Consider the following 17,367-nt stretch of genomic DNA (forward strand, 5'->3'; position numbering starts at 1 on the left):
TTCCTAACTGGACCTTGTGGGCTTAGGGCTATGGCATCATATTTTCTCCTTCTCTTGGGGTCCCCAGAGTCTGTGCACGGGAGCACAGTCTGTACTTAGTAATCCCTACTATCCGGGCACTAAGGTAACCACTGGGGATTCTCAAAAAAAACAGGCCCTGCCTTCAAGAAGACTACATTCTGTGCAAAGAGACAACATGGACATGCTCATTCACATTAAACTATATTTCGCCTGTTCTCCATCCTTGCTGGTGAGCTGCTCTAACAAGAACATAACTTCCCAAGCCCAGGAAGAAATGTCCCAATGCTCCCTCACACTACATGCAGAGAGCACATCACTGGGGAATCACGGAGTACAGGTTTAAAGCCGAGAAGCCCACTGGCCCCCATCAGAGAAACTGCAGATATACCGTAGAAGTGCAAGGAGGAAAGCTAGACTCTGACAACCCCTAACTCTCTTCTTACTCTCATTCAGTGAGACCTGCCTGAGACAACGTTCTGAGGTCTCCAGGAAGGCTCCAATTGTGAAAGTCACATAGGGAGAAACGGATTTCTTGTCAACCTGTTAAACTTTCCAATGGGGAAGAAGCAATCTAGATTTCCTCCTGAACTCTGTCCTCTGGCCCGAGCCTAGAGCTTGGACAACTGACCATGAGCCAAGACAGGCCACATCCGCCCAGTAATTACCGTCATGGAATTTGATGGACCAAAGGAAACAACAATTCAAAAAAAAAAAGCTTTCCCAAATTAGTTTATATAAGATCCTACAAGCCTCTCTCCTTTCTTCTTTTGGCCTTTCGCACCCTGAAGTGACTGAGTCGAGTGAGTTGTTGGTATCTGGGGAATTAGCAATGAGGAGGTAGATTCCTAAGCTCTGGTCTGATGGAGACAATTTGCTGATCTAGGAAAGTCTAGGGTTCTAAATTGCCAGCTGAACAAAAGGAAGACCAGACAGAGTCTTCCTGAACTTTAGCAACCCTGGTAAGCCAGCCTGAAATGAATGTCTCTGGATTTGGAAGTCCCCCCCCTCCCACGCCTCCATTCCCCTTTTCTTTAAGATTTAAATGCCCTCCATCTTCTCTCTTTTTTCAGATGACAAAATGAAAAGATATGGGAATCAGAAAACCTGAGTTCAAGTCCCAGTAAAGAGAAATTTGGAAGGAGTAAAATTGTTATTGCATTTTTTTATGCAGCAAGGCAAATATGGAAATATGCTTAGAAGAATTTCACATGCATAACTTATATTGGATGTCTTGCTATCTAGGGGAGGGGGAAGACAGAAGATGGAATAAAAATTTGGAATACAAGGTTCTTCGGGAGTGAATGATGAAAACTCTCTGCATGTATTTATAAAGATAAAAAGGTTTTTTTAAAGTTATTGCAGTCAAATCAATGGGATGGAAGAGAGTGTTAGAGAAAAGGGGGAAGGATTATATAATATGCACCTTATCTTTCATGTCTCTCCTAGGATATAATTATAGAATGTTAGATCTGGAAGGGACAGCCATTTACAGCTGGCAGGAGTCCTTAGAACACAGAATGTTAGAAAGGGGAGAGACTTTGGGACATAGAAGGTTACACTAAAAAGGACCTGAGGATATAAACTGCTATAAAATGTCTGGACAGGAACTTAGAACCCAGAATATTAGAGCCAGAAGGAACCTTGAGATATGGAATGTTAGAACTGGAAGGAGCCTCAGAACATAGAATGTTAGAGCTAGAACATAGGCTGTTAGAACACAGAACATTAGAAAGTTGGAATTGGAAGTAAGTCAAAGCCAGAGGGTCCAAAGAACATGCACATGACACAGAATGTCCAAGCCGGAAGAAGTCACTGAACATTAGGACTGTAAAGAACCTTAGAGGTTATTGAAGCTACAGAGGGCAAGTGGCTTGTAAAACAAAAAATAATAATAATAGCAACAACAGTAATAATAATTAGCATTTAAATATAGCACTTTAAGGTTTACAAAGTGCTTTACAAACATGATCTCATTTTTTTTTTTTGCTCAAAATCATGTTGAGAGGTACATGCCATTATTATCCCCAGGACCATATAGTCAGTATCTGAAGCAACTGATGGTACAGTGGGCAGAGTGCTGGGCCTGGAGGCAGGAGAGCCTGAGTTCAAATTCTGCCTCAGATATTTATTAGCTGTGTGACTCTGGGCAAGTCACTTGTTTACCTCAGTTTCCTCATCTACAAAGCGGAAGATAAACCTATCTCTTGGGTTTATGTGAGGATCAAATGAGATAATAGTTGTTAAATGCTTAGTGCAGTGTCTGGTGCATAGAAAGCATTATATTAATATTAGCTATATTTATTGTTATTGGGGCCAAGTGACAATAAATAGAACACTAGTCCCTAAGTCAGGAAGACTCAGCTGTGTGCTAGTCACTTAGCTCTGTTTACCTCAGATATGGATGTGTAAAATGATCTGAAGAAGAAAATGGAAAATTCAGTACTTGTGCCAAGAAAATCCCTAATGAGGTCACAAAGAGTCAAATAGGGCTGAAAAAAAGGCCAAACCACAGCACCGATGTTGTTACTATTATGCTCTTTGAACTCAGGTCTTCCACTGTGTCACCTAGCTGCCTGAGAACTGAGGCTTAAATCCGGAGTTCCGGACACTCATTCAGAGTTGATCCCTTGTTTTCATTATGTACAAGAGCCATAAAAGTACCAATGAAAGAATATCTGGCCACTGGAATGGGGGCGGGGATGAAAAAGAGAGAGATATGGGTCAGGAGTGGGGGTGGGGGAAAGGGGGGTATGGAGAGAATCAGTAAGAACAGGCCAAATGGCTGAGATAGGAGAACTGAGCCAACCCAACGGAGCTCTCCAGCTGGAGCAGGCTAAATGTCTTTATTACATAAACCTTGCTCCAAAAACGCCTCTCCTCTGCTCCTACCCCCCCCCCCCCAAGTGCCTGACTCAGGGCTCTGGACAGCTGTTCACCTACTTTGCAGGGGAGGTGGGGGTGGGGAGGAGGGGGAAACAAGTTTGGAAAATATGACATTTGCAAAAAAGCATTACTGGACTGGTCCTGTTGGGCTTCACCCCATCCCCATCCCTCTCTGCAGCCAGGTTATCACTACAGCAAAGACAAGGCTCACAACCTTCCCTTCACCCAAATCCCAGGGTCCCCAGATTATAATCCAGGTGGTCATCCCCTCCTTCCCCTTTTGTCTGCCCCTAAAGCAAGGGTTAGGGAGAAAGAGGTGCTGCTATTTTAAGAACAAGTGGGTGGTTGTTTGACAAACAGATGGGGGAGAAATGTTTCATGATGTGGAGAGAGTCACCCTTCCCTCTCCCAGGAGGTTCCCCTAGCTCTCAGTGGGACAACCCCAGTGAGGAGGAGGAGGAAATGGGAGTTGTGGGGCTCAGCAGGGGGTAAGCGAGCTCTCTGGCCTGAGAGTTCTAATACTAACCATACCACGAATAAAAGGATTGGAAGGAAATCTTACTAACTTTGTCAGACCCGTGGCCTCCTTCTCTGCCACCCTGACCGTCAGCCTCTTCTACCAGCCTCCCTTGTCGAGTCCTCCTGTAGTAGAGGGGGGTAACCACCAAGAAAATGTCCTTCCAATTCCCCTAATTTATTTCCCATCTCCATCTCACATGCCAAACTGATTTCCTTCCTCTCGGATCAGGGGGGCTGGCCTCCAATTCTGATGCTGTCCGTACCAACCTCTATAAACTTAGCATAGTGGAAAGAACACAGCTTCTGGAGTTGGAGATCTTGAATGTGGCATTGGAGTGAAATCCCATTGAGGTGACCTTGAACAAATCACTTCCCTGTGCCTCAGTTTCCTCGACAGTAAAATGAGGGGGAGATAAGTGGTGCAGTGGATAGAGTGCTGGGTCTGTAGTCAAAAAAACTCATCTTCTGAGTGCAAATATCAGATACTTAGCAGCTGGATGACTCTGGACAAGTCACTCCACCCTGTTTGCCTCAGTTTCTCTGTCTGTAAAATGAGCTGGAGAAGGAAATGATGAAACATTCCAATATCTTTGACAAGGACACTTCAAAGAGTAGGACCTGACTGAACAAAGACAGAAAATAAAGGGGGGGGGGAGGTAGGACTCAGTGGCCTCTGGTCTTTTCTAACTTTAGATCAAGGGTTCTGAATCTGGAGTCCATGAAATTACAAGAAAAATCAATTATCTTTATTTTTATTAACTGAAATTTAGCATATTCTTTCATTATCAATATAGGCAACAAACATCATTCTGAGAAGGGAGTCTTCAAAAGAATGTTAAAGGGATCCTTGGCTCAAAACAAGACTAAACTCTAGATCTGGGCAGCTTTCTTTAAGTCCCAGAAAAAAATCTCACCTTCTACCAGAAGCCTTTCCTCTTAATCCTAGTGTCTCCTCCCTATTCATTATCTCTTCTTAATCCTGTAACTTCTCTATATATCTTTGTTTATATTTATAGCTCTATATCTCATAACTCTATCTAATCCCATTAGACTGTAAATTCTGGAAGGGCAGAGGCTATCTTTTGCCTCTTTTTATATGCCCAGAAGTCAGTTCAGGGCCTGGCATATATAAAGGGCTAAACAAAAATTAATTAATTGATTAATCCAGTGAATTTAGACAAATCACATAATCCTTCTGAGCCTAGTTATTTATTTATTTTTAGTCCCTCGAATGAGATTAATAATACTTGCCCTGCCTGCTTTACAGAGGTACAATATAGTATTTACATATACTGTAGAGGAAATGTGACATAATGGATGCAGAGCTGGCTTTGAGATCAGCAAGATCTAGCTTCAAGTCTTCCCTCTGGCACATCCTGGCACCGTTTATACCAGCCAGTCACTCAGCCGACAGTGCCTGTCAGCATTGATGGAGGAAGTGCTTCAAGAACTCTCTATACCATGAAAATTACAGATTTAATAGGGGTATGTATGCACATAATGTGTGTAAATGTACAAATATGTCTATATGTCTATATATTATATAGATCTAATAGTTATTCTGTAGTTTTTAAAAGTTAAAAGAAGCCAACTGTTTTTACTATTGCTTTATACTTTTATTTTTAAACACCCATCTTCTTAAGCTGTCAGTTTTCACAATCATAACCCCCTTTTTTTCATAGATGTGAACTAGGAAATGCTTCCCACATATCTGGGTTAGGCCTTCATACCTTCATTATCTCAAAACAAAATCAAAATATATTTTCTAGAATATTAAAATGCAGTCAGGAGCAAGAGAAGCAGAAATTTCTGACAATGTCTTCCATTTCTTAAATGTTATAATAGCTCTCTAGACCATTAAAATCATAGATCTAATAAATTTATATGTGGGTCTCTCTCTATGAATTTACATATATATATATATATATATATATATATATATATATATATATACATATATATGTGTATATATATATGCTTATATGTTGTATAAATCTAAGAGGTACACTGTGGTTTTAAAAAAGGCATCACCTGATTTTTATTATTGCTTATTCCTTTACTTTAAAATTCCTCATCTTCTTAACATATCAATTATCAGAATCATAACTTAATTTTTTCACATGTATCAAATAAAGAGTACTGCCCATACATCTGGGTTATACGCTCACACCTCCAATATCTCAAAATAAAGTCAATACGTATTTTCTAGAATACTGAAATCTAGTAGGGGCAGAAAAGAGGCACACATTCTAATAATGCCTTCCATTCTTTGAAGTTTAATGATGGTTCCCATTTTACTGGTGCAGAAAACTGAAGGATCCAAAGATAAGTCATAATTTAAGGCATGAGTTTCTCCTTCACAGCCCTCAGGAATAATATTTTCCCCCTTGTTCCTTTTTCCTAGAGTAATGAATTCTTAAAAAAAGAGAAAAAAGTACCTTCAGGATCTCCCTGGGTGAAGGCCAGGCCACAGGTAGAACAGAAGACAATCCAGGCTAAGAGGAATCCCCTATGAATTAGAGAGGGAAAGCAAGAAAGTACACACATCAGTTTCCAGCTCCAATAACCAGATTTCACTGCCAAGGGGAACACTTGTGAGGAGGGGAGAAGGGAAACCAAAGCCACAAATGGCCATCCCCCCAAGGCAGTGAAGATAAAAGAATCAGCATCCTTCTGGGAAATAGGTTTTTTGTGGAAGCTCTTGCTAGGTCCCATTTCCACAACAGTTGCTCCCACAGACAATGAAAATGGCAGCGTGGATGGAAGAAAGATTAATAGACCATTATTTCTAGGGCTCTTGGGCTTGCCTGCCCATTGATAGCTATTGGTTAGTGGTTGATGGTGGCAGCAAAGTGTTGCCATCTTCAGTGATAGCAGTAGGAGTCAATTTAGCAGAGAGGCTAAACCTTAGAGGGAGCCTCTATACCTAGGTTCTTAGACAAAACGTCCTGGTCTATGTCTACCTGACTCTGAAGGGAGGTAATGGTTGAAAGTTAGCAGTGGTTTGACATTTGATATATAAGGAGACAGAAGTCCAAAGAAAAGAAAGACTTGTTCAAATAAATGGAGGAGCCCGGACTAGAGCCCAGGATTCTTTCCATTGCATGATGTCTCCTATCTTCCTCTCACCTGCCCATTGACACCCTGGGTCCTACTTCAGTATCATCATGGACCAAAAATCAATAGAATCCTCAGACCAGAAAGGAAAGCAAACCTAAGAGTGGGGACTTATAGCCCCTTTCTCCAAACCAGGGACTTCTGATGGATGGCAACATTGACAGACTGGAACTCAGGGAAGGGTTCCATCTGGCCCAGGCTATCCAGCCTCTACTGCCCTCTCTATACACACTTGGCCCTATGACAAAGACCAAAACATCGACGGAAAACACTTTGGCAAGACAACGCCAGCATTAGTGGAAAAACTGAACAGTTTCTCCAAGTGTGGCCAGAGACGGATGGAACTGTTAATCCCGACAGGTTCCCCTGCCTGAATTTTTCCATGAGAGCTCCCACTCTGCCCAGGGCCCCTGGAATAGCTCTGAGCCAGGGGAGTCCAGAAAGGCACTCTTCCCTACAGGTCTCAGTCCCATTTTCCTCAGCAGAACTCAGCCTTTAGTTTCCAGTGCAATTCAACCCTCCAGCAGCCAAAGTAAAAGGCCTGGCTGTGTTTGGAGTAAGAGAGGGAAGGGGAATGCTGGCCTTAGCTCTCCCTCTCACACCCTCACTGTAGCATCTACACTCCCATAGAGGGATGCCAGTTTCTGGCAGCACAGGGAAGAAATACCAGCCAGTTTAGAATAATTTATCAGTTCTAGGGAAGACCTTAATCCAGCTTCCATATTTTAAAAAGAAATAAGGCTGATAAGAGCCTTCAAAGGCAGTTTGGAAAACTTCCAGGGCTCCCTAAATTCCAGCTAGAGCTCTTTTACTCAATGTTGTATTATCTTTCCAATATGACATAGAGAAAGTAGTCTTGGATTTGGACTCAGAGGACTTGGGTTCAAGTCTTCATTTTTCTATTTGCTTACCTGTGTGCTCTTGGACAAATCCTATAAAATTCCAAGACCCCAGGTTCTTCATGTATCAAATGAGCTGGCTGTACTACCTGATTGCTGAGGTCCTTTCCAGCTCTAAATCTATAATCCCATGAACTTTTAAAATTTAACTGATTGAAGGCTATTATCTTCTTCATTTTATATGTATATGTTTAGGCACCAAAAATACAGGGGAAGTAGATTAAAGCTAACAACTAAGTTTCTAAATGATTTCCTAGAATACAAACAGACACACACACACACACAACACACACACACAACACACACTCACAAATCCTCTATATTGATTTGGGTAAAGATAGTTCAAATATCTCAGCTGAGGAAACTAAGACAAAAGAGAATTAAATGTCCCTTAGATTAAGAGGATTTAGAGGTCACAAAGCTGGTTAGTGGGGAGAGCTAGAACTCAAAACTGATCCTTCTACTCTAAAGCCAATGTTCCCAAGCTAGGTGGTACAGTGTATATGGCAATGTCCAAGAGTGAGGAAAACTCTTTTTCCTGAAATCAAATCTAGCTCAGACACTTACTAAACACTTAATCCTATTTGCCTCAGTTTCCTCATCTGTAAACTGAGCTAGAAAAGGAAATAACAAACCACTTCAGTATCCTTGCCAAGAAAACTCCAAATGAGGTTGCAAAGAGTTGGATACAACTAAAAACAACTGAACAATAATAAAAAATGTTCGACATAGAACTAACCCTTGATGATCTGCTCATAACTTATCCATTATGTGAATCGCCAAATTGGCAATGTTTCATCCAAGCCTGGCTTCCTTCAGCCCCAAGCACACTTCAGAGTTGCCTCCCCTGGCCATCAGCCAGTGCATTCTCAGGAAATGTAAACTTGCTTTCATATTACTTCAAGCCAAAGGGAATTAGATCAGCCTGCTGTCCAAAAGTCATAGTGTACTCCAAAGCTCTAAAGAACTGACTTTTAAAAAATACCCCTGGTTTTAAATTATTCATGGGATAGCTTCCCTTCATCTATTTAGCTGCCTGGTTAAAGTACAAGATAACATATGTAAAGTACTTTGCAAATCTATTATTGTTATTATTATTATTATTATCATTATCATTATAACAACATGCATATGACAGAGGAAGGGACAATTTCTCAACTATCAAAAAATGTTTGGGCATAGTGAACAAGTTGTCAGTTTGTCTCTAAAAACTAGCTTTTACTGAAACTTTTTTTTGAGATTAAATCTTCCTTTCTTACCAAGACTAGAAGTTCAAGCAAGACTTCCCACCCTCACTTCTGATCAGAATTGAAACTTTGTCTTACTATTTCCAACCTGCTGGGCTGGTTCAGTTCTCCTTAGGAAGTGTAGGTGTCCTCTGCCTCCTGGGGGTTCACTAGTTTGATGCCAGATAGTGTAGATCCTGTTCAACTTTAGTCCTACTGAAGCTCAGAAGTCCTAAACTCAAGCAATTCACTGGCCTCAGTTTCCCCAGCCACTGGTCTGCATGCAGATCTGCAACTCTATAGTGGGCTTACTAAAAATTTCTTGGAAGCACTGTGTTTATGAATCAGAGAGTTTACATTTATAGCCTCCCACTCTTTTCCTCTTTACAGTCAATCCTAACACCTATTACTGTGTTACTTGTGAAGCTGATGGACTTCTTACCAACAATTTTCAAGTGGGAGTAGTCAGATGCCCAGAACAAATAAGGTACATTCAGTCTAGATACCTGGTTGCTGAAAATATATGCAGTTAGGATTGGAATCAATATTTCTATCTTGAAAGCCTGTGCCCAACTAACTAAGCCTCCTGCTTGTTACAGTCTTAGCTGAGAATTTCATACCCAGAAGCATTTATCGTGCTAGTGAAAAAACTTAGGTATTGGAGAGAAAATGGTGAAAGATAAGGCATATTAGGAAAGGGAAGGATTGTTCTGGCACTCCTGAAGAAGCTGAAAGAGACAGTTTAAGGAGTAATTCTTACTGATTAAAATGAAACAAATGAGTTTTGACTATGAAATTCTTCTCATATTGAACTAAGAAAAATCAGGAATAAAAATGAATGAAAAAAGAGCTAAAAAATCTCTACAATAATCAGAAACTCCAAATTGATTTCCAGTTAATGAAGTTATAAAAGTTCTAGTATACTCTTGGAGAAACATATCTCATTTCTTACTCAATGTGCTTACAAGTCTTTGACTGTTTATAACAACTTATCTCTAGGATTCAAGATTCTCAGTCCTGTTCTCAATCAATTCAAAAACAAGAAATAAACTAAACATTCAATATGATGAAAGAACATCTTTTTTTTTTAAATGCTACTAAGACTCAAACTACTATTGGTGTCAAGAAATAGAACCAAAGTTCTTACTACTTTATTTATGTTATAATAAACATTTCACAAGTCCATAATACTAAAAATGTTATGGGGCCAATAAAATTTTATTTATGAAAAATTAATTGCATGTGCATGGAAAAATAGAATATATTGAATTGATATTGAATAATATAGGGGAGTGAACTATGTAGGATAGTTTACTAAAAACCAAAGAATATAGAGATTTTAAAAATTGGGGATCCTGATCTAGTCTAATCCTCCCATCTTACAAAGAAAGAAAATAAGATCCAGAGAGAGAAATTATTTCTCTAAGGTCACAAGGAAAATTCATATCAGAGCTGGAATTTGAGCCCAAGTCCCCTGCATTCCAATCCAAAGTTCTTTCCAACAGTATGATGATATAGTGTAAAGATGTTCCACAGTAAGAAGGCCTGTGATCTATGTGTTGATCTGATACTAATGAACCATATGACTAGGTGACTTGATTTCCCCCAAAGTCAGTTACCTCTCTACAAAATGAAGGCAATATTTACAGTACCTACCTCACAAATTGCTGTTCAGATAAAAATGCATTATAAACATTTTAGCCCCATAGAAAAATGAATTTATATTAAGTAATAGTGTTATTATTCAGAAATCTAATTTAAAAATCTAACTAAGAAAGCAATCATATAGGTGAGGTAGATACTATATTAAATCTGCTTTGCAGATAGTAGAAATAGAGAGGTTAATTGACTCTTCCAAAATCACTGTGATTGTGCTGGCCATGGAGCTGGGGCTGGAAATCCAATGTCCTGTCTCCAAGTTCCCATTCTGGGTCTCATCTATTAGACTGCTCTATTTCCCACAGAGATACATGGTTTCTGGGGACATTGAAGGGTTACTGCTTGGGAAGGTGATCCTAATTTAAAAAGGCTGGTTCCACCTTACATTAATAATAGCATCAGAAGCAACAGGCTGTGAGTTCTCCTTTCTCCTCTCCCAGTTGAAAGGTTGTTTCCCTGGCCAATGATATGAGAACATCTTGACTATGTGTAAACTATCAGAAAAAATGTTTAGCAATGGACTTCCTTTTTCTAGGTTGTGAAGACATGAAGAGGTATGGGAGATCTACAATAGGCCACTGTTTCCAACCAAGAATCCTTGAGGCAGGGGTGAGAAGGGGAGCAGGAGGGGAGGCTGTGGCAACTACATTGTAAGAATCTTTTGCCATGGAAAGTCAGTGGGATGGAAAGAGCTCTATATTTAGATTTGTGAGACTTGGGTTCCAATACCATCAGTCTACTTTCTAGTTATATGGCCACAGACAAATCAAATCTCCTAGTAGGTTTTCTTCTGTGTAATTTGAGAATGATACTGGTACTATCTACTGCATAGGATTATTGTGAAGGAAGCATTTTGCTGAGATTATAAAACACTATAGTAGTTAGATTCCTTCATTTTACAAGGGAATAAACTAAGGGCTGGGGAGATTTTGACTTGTCCTCCAGTCACATGGGGAATAAGCAGCAGAGTAGAAATATAGACTTGACCCTTTAATCCAGCATTATTTCCACCACTCCAGATTCTACCCCATGGACTTCTTCTTCCTGAGGTTCTCCTCAGTGGACCAACTGGGGTGAGATTAGTCAGTGGTGTCACTCATTTGCTTATGAGGAAGCGATCTATAAGAAACCAGCAGGGCTGCTACATGTAGGGACAGAAAATTCATCATTTTCTTTGGACCTAAATTGAATTTCTGTACGAGCAAAGCAAGGGCAAAGGGTTTTGCTTAATTTTATCCAATGTCATGCTAACGAAGAAGGACTTAATAAGAACTACAATCATCCCTTGCATTTGTTTATGAAGTGTTTTCATATCCGTCATTTAATTTTATTCTCACAATCCAGGGGGGTAAGAAAGCTTACCACTGTTTAACAAATAAGACCAAAGGAGACCCTGAAAGGTAAAGTGGCAGAGTTGGGGCTAAAACACTGTTCTCTCCTGTTCCTCTGACACAGCCACCCTAGAGAAGACATAAGGAGTAAAAAGTTATCAAAGCTGAAGCTGATCTGACTTTGAGACATTCCATGATCTTAAATCCTTTTTGTTGTTCTCTTTGCCCTCTACCTCAGGAGGATCAGCAGCAAAGCCCAAACATGTCCATAAACATACATCAAAAGACACCTAAGGATAACCAAACCTGGAAGGTATTCCGCTTTGCTGCCATAAGAGTTCACCAATTTCCTTCATCCCCTTTACAACATGTTACAATTCTGCATAAGCACAATGAGGAGGTTTAAGTTTTATGTGCCAGCTGCAAGTACAGGAGAAAGTATCATCCCTCCTTGGAATTGTGGACTACAGCAAATGCCTTGTGGTTCCCAAAGAAAAACTATACTGTTCAGGCTTCTTGGTTGGAATAACAAGTTTCCTGACTCCCATTCTAGGGCTCTTTCTATTGAACCCCACTGTCAGCTCCTCAGGTATAGAGGAGGGGAAGGATATTAGCCAGGCCTCCTACTACTTCAACATTCAATTTACGATTATTTTCAGGTTATCTAAGGTCCAGCCCCTCAGTGGGTTACCCACCCTGAACCAATCCCAGGCTCCATCAACTAACATCTGTCTTAGCACCAAATTCCTAAAGAGGTCACTAATATTCATTTCCAAGGCAGAGTTTGCCAAGGGAGGTATAAGGATAAAGCAGAGACTGGGGTACTGAAGGGAGGAGTTCTGGTCTCCAGGAATCCAGTTGGTTTGAAGAAGGAGTGAGGAAGGCCATGGGCCAAAGAAGGAGGAGTAGCTGTCACCAGCAGTACTGGGAGGCTCAGGTTCTGAGAAAAGTTGCTTGAGATTAGATTTGCAACCCACTGGGGCTGCAAATATCTAACTGTCTTTCACCAAACAGGCAGTGAGGGAGCCTTCTAAGGGAACCTCTGTCACTGACTCTGGAGCACACAGCTGTGGGACTGGCCAGTACTCCTCCCCTAAAAGGGAGGCTTGTAATGGAACTAATCTCATAGTTAAACCAGAGTTCCTCCAAGCACAAATGCTGGGATTCCCTGCTGACCAACATGAAAGTTAAAATCACTGTATAATCTCAGACAGACTAGCTAATAGAGAAGACAGACACAGACAGACAGACAGACAGACAGACACACACACACACACACACACACACACACACAGAGATTTTCACACTAAGGCATATGCACACTATTCAGACACACACCCCCAACCAGCCCAGCCCAGCCCAGCCCAGCCCGAAAGGTTTCCACCAGGCTAGGAGCACTACGGCTCCAAGCTGTTCCCTCCACCCGGGGTTCTCAGGAAGTAGGGGCCCAGAGCCAGCAGAGAAGATCTCCACCTTCCCTCCCCGTTTGTCTTCTGTGCCCCCAGTACCCCCAGGCTGGGAAGAAGAAAGAAAATTGAGCTTAGAACTTGCAAACAGATCCGAGGAGTCCAGCCTCGGAAGGGAGCGTCTGTAAATCATTGGGACTGAGACGAACGCAGTATTCATTAACCCTTAGCTGCCTGCTAAGGACCAGTGGGATAGCCGGGGATGGGGGGTGGGAAACGGAACTGGAAACAGACTTTTCAGTAAAGGACTGAAAAGCCTAGAACTAGGCACAAAAGAGGGGGGGAGGGATGCTCCTTCCTTCTTCCTTCCTCCTCCCGGATGTCTCTTCTCTCCTTCGCCTAGAATCAGGGGCAGCACCGAGACCCCTCAGCGTCCGGCTTTGCTAGCTTTGCAGGGAAACCCTACAGGCTGTCTGCCGGAACTTCAGCCCACCCCTTCCCTCTCCAGAGGCGGGACCCGACACCGGGGCAGGAAGCTGGGAGCTCCAGCCTCCTCCGCTCCAGAGCATCCCCCAATGGAGAAAAAAAGGACCCCGGAATCCCCCGCCACTGGGGCTCTAGAGCTCATGTAACTAAAGGAGAGGGGAATTCCTACTGAGCCTGGTTCTCCCAGAGGCTCGCCACTTCTTCCTCTCCCATTCCTCCTCTTCTTCCTCCACCGGTCAGAGTTGGGAGTTTTTACTCACCCCCTGCACGCAGCTGCTCTGACTCTGGAGACCCGGGCTGATTCCGGCTCCATCGCGGGTTCCTACTTCATTCTCTCTTTCCCGGGGGGCAAAGAAGTCTCAGCGCTATCCATGGGGAGCCGCGCGCTCTGCGCCCCGACGGCGCGCGCCCCGAAGACGGCGCCGACCAGGCGGCCTGGCAGCGGCGGCCCCAAGCTCTGTGCGGCGCTTCCCCCAGCCCGGACTCCTGGGGTTCCTTTCGCCCTGTTCGCGGCTGCTGCCTTAGTCCCACTATGGAACTCTCTCGCAGCAGATCTCCGCTCTCTCTGGGGCAAAGGGCAGAAAGTCCTGCCGTGCACCAGTAAGCAAGAGAGCCAGGAACATGGCTGCAGAAACTCCGGGAGCTCCTCTCTCCCCTCTACACCCCGAAAATTTTTTTTTCCATGGGAGTTTGGGTGTCCCTGCTTTTTAATGCCAGTCCCTGGTGGCAGGGAGGGCTAAGCCGGAGACAGGATATTTTACTTAGAAGGGTGGTTGGATCTTGCCCTATCGTGCCAAATGTTTCCTCCAGAAACTCTTCTCAGGACTTGGGGAGGAGAAGAAAAGGAAGGATTTGGGGAAATTGGAAATGATTTAAAGGCGCTCTCCTCCCCACCACCACCTCTTCTCTCTGAATCCTTCTCTTTGCTGCCCCCCTCCGACTAGAGAGAGGTGAGACACTCTCAGCCCTAGCCCCAGGAATCCCGGGACCCCTTCCTTCATTCTTTCCTTCCTTTCCGTGCCTCCCAGCGGGGAGGAGATAGGAGCCGGCTTCCTTGACAGAGCGAAAGGGTGTTCTCAGCCCGGAGGTGATTACGAGGGTCTGCGCTCCAGCTTCACACCCTCATTAGTCAGGCTGAGAGGAGGCTCTCTGCATGTCCCCCGTTTCTCTCCTCTCCCCCCACCCAGTCACATTCACACACCCCTCAGCTAAAGCTTCCAAGAGAATATGAACTGCTGAGAGAGAGACAGACAGACAGACAGAGAGAGACAGAGAGACAGAGACAGAGACAGAGACACACAGAGACAGAGAAAGACAGAGAGACAGAGACAGAGAGACAGACATTGAGAGAGAGACAGAGAAAGAGAGAGACAGAGACACAGAGAGGTGGGGAGAGAGGAAAGGGGGGGAGGAATCTGTCAGAAACTTGTTGTGTGACCTTAATTATGTCACTTGAACTCTCAGGGTCTCAGTTTCCCTAAATGTAAAAACGTGGGTTTTCTAAGTTCCTTTTCAATATTAACATTGTACAATTCTGTTTCTCTTGTTTACTCTTATTTGTCCTAAAATGTCTAGCAGACTGACTGCAGGGTCCAACATGGGTTGGGCTAAGGAGTGTCCTATGCTTCTGCCTCCATCCCTCTGTCATAGGAAGGTACCTGAATCCGGTCCTCCCCGAGGCACTCATCTTGGTTTTTGCCGGCATCTCCTGCCTTCCCATAGAACTTCATAGAATCACACCAAAAGCGGGCCATGAACTAACTGGCTTTCCGAGGAGCCCTATTTCCTCTCTACGCCGCCCCCTCCTCCGCTTTTCCCCACTACTACTACTTTCCCCACCCTGGCTACCCGTCCCGCCTTCTAGCTTGCAGGCTCTCGCCCTCTGGACCCAATCACTGTCCGCCCGGTGCTGGGTCAGCCAGCCCAGACTGAAGACAAGAAGTGGTTTAAGCCAGACAAAGAAACTCCCGAGATTTAGGACCGAAGGCGCGCACACACACTCACACACACGCACACACACTCACACACACACACACACACACACGCACGCACACACACACGCACGCACACACACACACGCACACACACTCACACACACACACACACGCACGCACACACACACACACACACACACTCACACGCACACACACACACACTCACACGCACACACACACACACACACACACACACACACACACACGAACTCCTTACACGTGCCCGGAGCGGAGAGAGCCGGCCTCTTCCACACCCGGGCTCCCTAGGTTATCCCACAACCGCCCCGCCTCCCCGCCCGGCAAACCTCATCTTCACCGGCCCCTAATCCATTCACTTGCTACTTACTTCGTGCGAAGGCGAGAGGTTGAGGAGTCTCTCCTTCCGGCCCCTAACTTCATTTGTATTCATTGGTCCCCGCAGCTAAGGGAAAATCGGCTCGGGTTTGCCTGATGGGGAGGGAAGGGGGCGTACAATGTCTTTTTTTGAGGGGGGTTGAGTAATAATCACAACGTAATTCGGCGACCGGAGAGCTGAGCAGTCTGGAGGATCTCCTGGATCATTGGCCTAGACGGTTTCTACAATCTCCTAGAGAGGGAGAGCTGGGGAGACCCCAAGTTCACCGGCTAATCCTTCCCTGAGATCCTGGCCCGCAGCTCTCGCTCCGGGTTGACGGCTCATAGGTGCTGTGGGAGCCGGGAGGGGGCTCGGAGCCGGACCTGAGCCTTTTGAAGTCTCCGCTAGCGGGGGGGCGAGGGGGGCTGGCGTGGCGAGGTGGGGGGATTGTAAAAGCTGCCCTTGTCCTTTTAAATAGCTGCTGCATGGGGACTCCACTAGGCTCCACCGAGCCAGGTGTCTGGTTTCAGCAAACAGGCGAGAAAAGTCCCTAGCAAAAAAAAAAAAAAAAAGCGAAAAAATCCTTCCTGCAGGGGGCAGGGTTCCCACGACCGGGAAAAAAGCGAGGGACAAACAGACCAGGAGCTGAGAAGGATGCTCACAAGTCTCTCCGCCTCTCTCGGCCTGGAGTGAGGCCCGCCCTCTAGTTGTCAAGGCGACCTCCTGGTGTCTTCCTCAGACACCCCTCCTTCCCCCATTTTCCAGCTCGGGGGTGATTTGGTGTACTTCCTGATTTTCCTGCCTGTCACCGAGAAGTCAGGGTTGCGATAAGAACGACTACTTTTAAATATCCCAACTTGCCTAAAGTGGAAAATGCCACTTTCACAGAAAACAAAAACACAAAATAATTCCCTCACCCTCGAGGACCCCCCCCCCAAGCAAGAACTACTCAGGAGTTGCTGAGGATGAGCAAGACTGGCAGAACCCCTTCTACGTCAGCTTGATGGAAGTTATAAGTGTCCAGTTCATATCCGACCCCTTAGATTGGAATCCAGGGGAGGTCACATGGCTTCTTCAATAGCACTCTATCTCTGCAGCTCCTTTGGCTCAGCAATTCAACAGACATTTATTAAACATACACCTGCCACCGTGCTATGGACTGGGGTAGCTTGGACAGGTATGAGTCCCCTCCCTAGTGAAGTTTACAGGCTGGTGGGGGTGGGGTGCGGACGTCCTGAAAAATCCACAGTTACTGTCATATGTGACACCTGAGGCAGCTAGGGTGTAAGGTGGAGAGAGCAGGAAGGTCTGAGCTCCAGACAACGGACCCGTGGGATCCCGAAACTAGTTACACTGCAGGTACTCTTTCTCCCTGATAATAGTAACACTTCCACAGCCTTAGGGTTTGTAAATTTACTGTATACTCGACCTCATTTGATCTTCACAACATGTTCGTGGTTTGTTTCCTCATTTATAATATGCAGATAATTCT

At 44.2% G+C, this 17,367-nt stretch overlaps 1 protein-coding gene across 3 annotated transcripts in view; it reads right to left on the minus strand.

Annotated features, from left to right (window-relative positions):
• Nucleotides 1–16,312, minus strand: part of COL27A1 (collagen type XXVII alpha 1 chain) — a 234,859-nt gene extending 218,547 nt beyond the window's left edge. Inside the window, exons 1-2 of one of the 3 annotated variants that reach the window (XM_074293625.1) lie at nt 15,888–16,312; nt 5,862–5,932 (exon numbers count right to left, since the gene is read on the minus strand). In XM_074293625.1, coding sequence (XP_074149726.1) covers nt 5,862–5,932; nt 15,888–15,940 — 124 coding nt within the window. In that variant the 5' untranslated portion in view covers nt 15,941–16,312. Of the gene's footprint in view, nt 1–5,861; nt 5,933–7,451; nt 7,652–13,807; nt 14,637–15,887 lie in introns of those variants that run through there. The other 2 variants (XM_074293624.1, XM_074293623.1) reach the window with 2 other exon arrangements.
• Nucleotides 16,313–17,367: the final 1,055 nt, after the last annotated feature.

The sequence above is a fragment of the Sminthopsis crassicaudata genome, chromosome 2, assembly GCF_048593235.1.
Source record: "Sminthopsis crassicaudata isolate SCR6 chromosome 2, ASM4859323v1, whole genome shotgun sequence".
NCBI classification, from domain to species: Eukaryota; Metazoa; Chordata; class Mammalia; order Dasyuromorphia; family Dasyuridae; genus Sminthopsis; species Sminthopsis crassicaudata.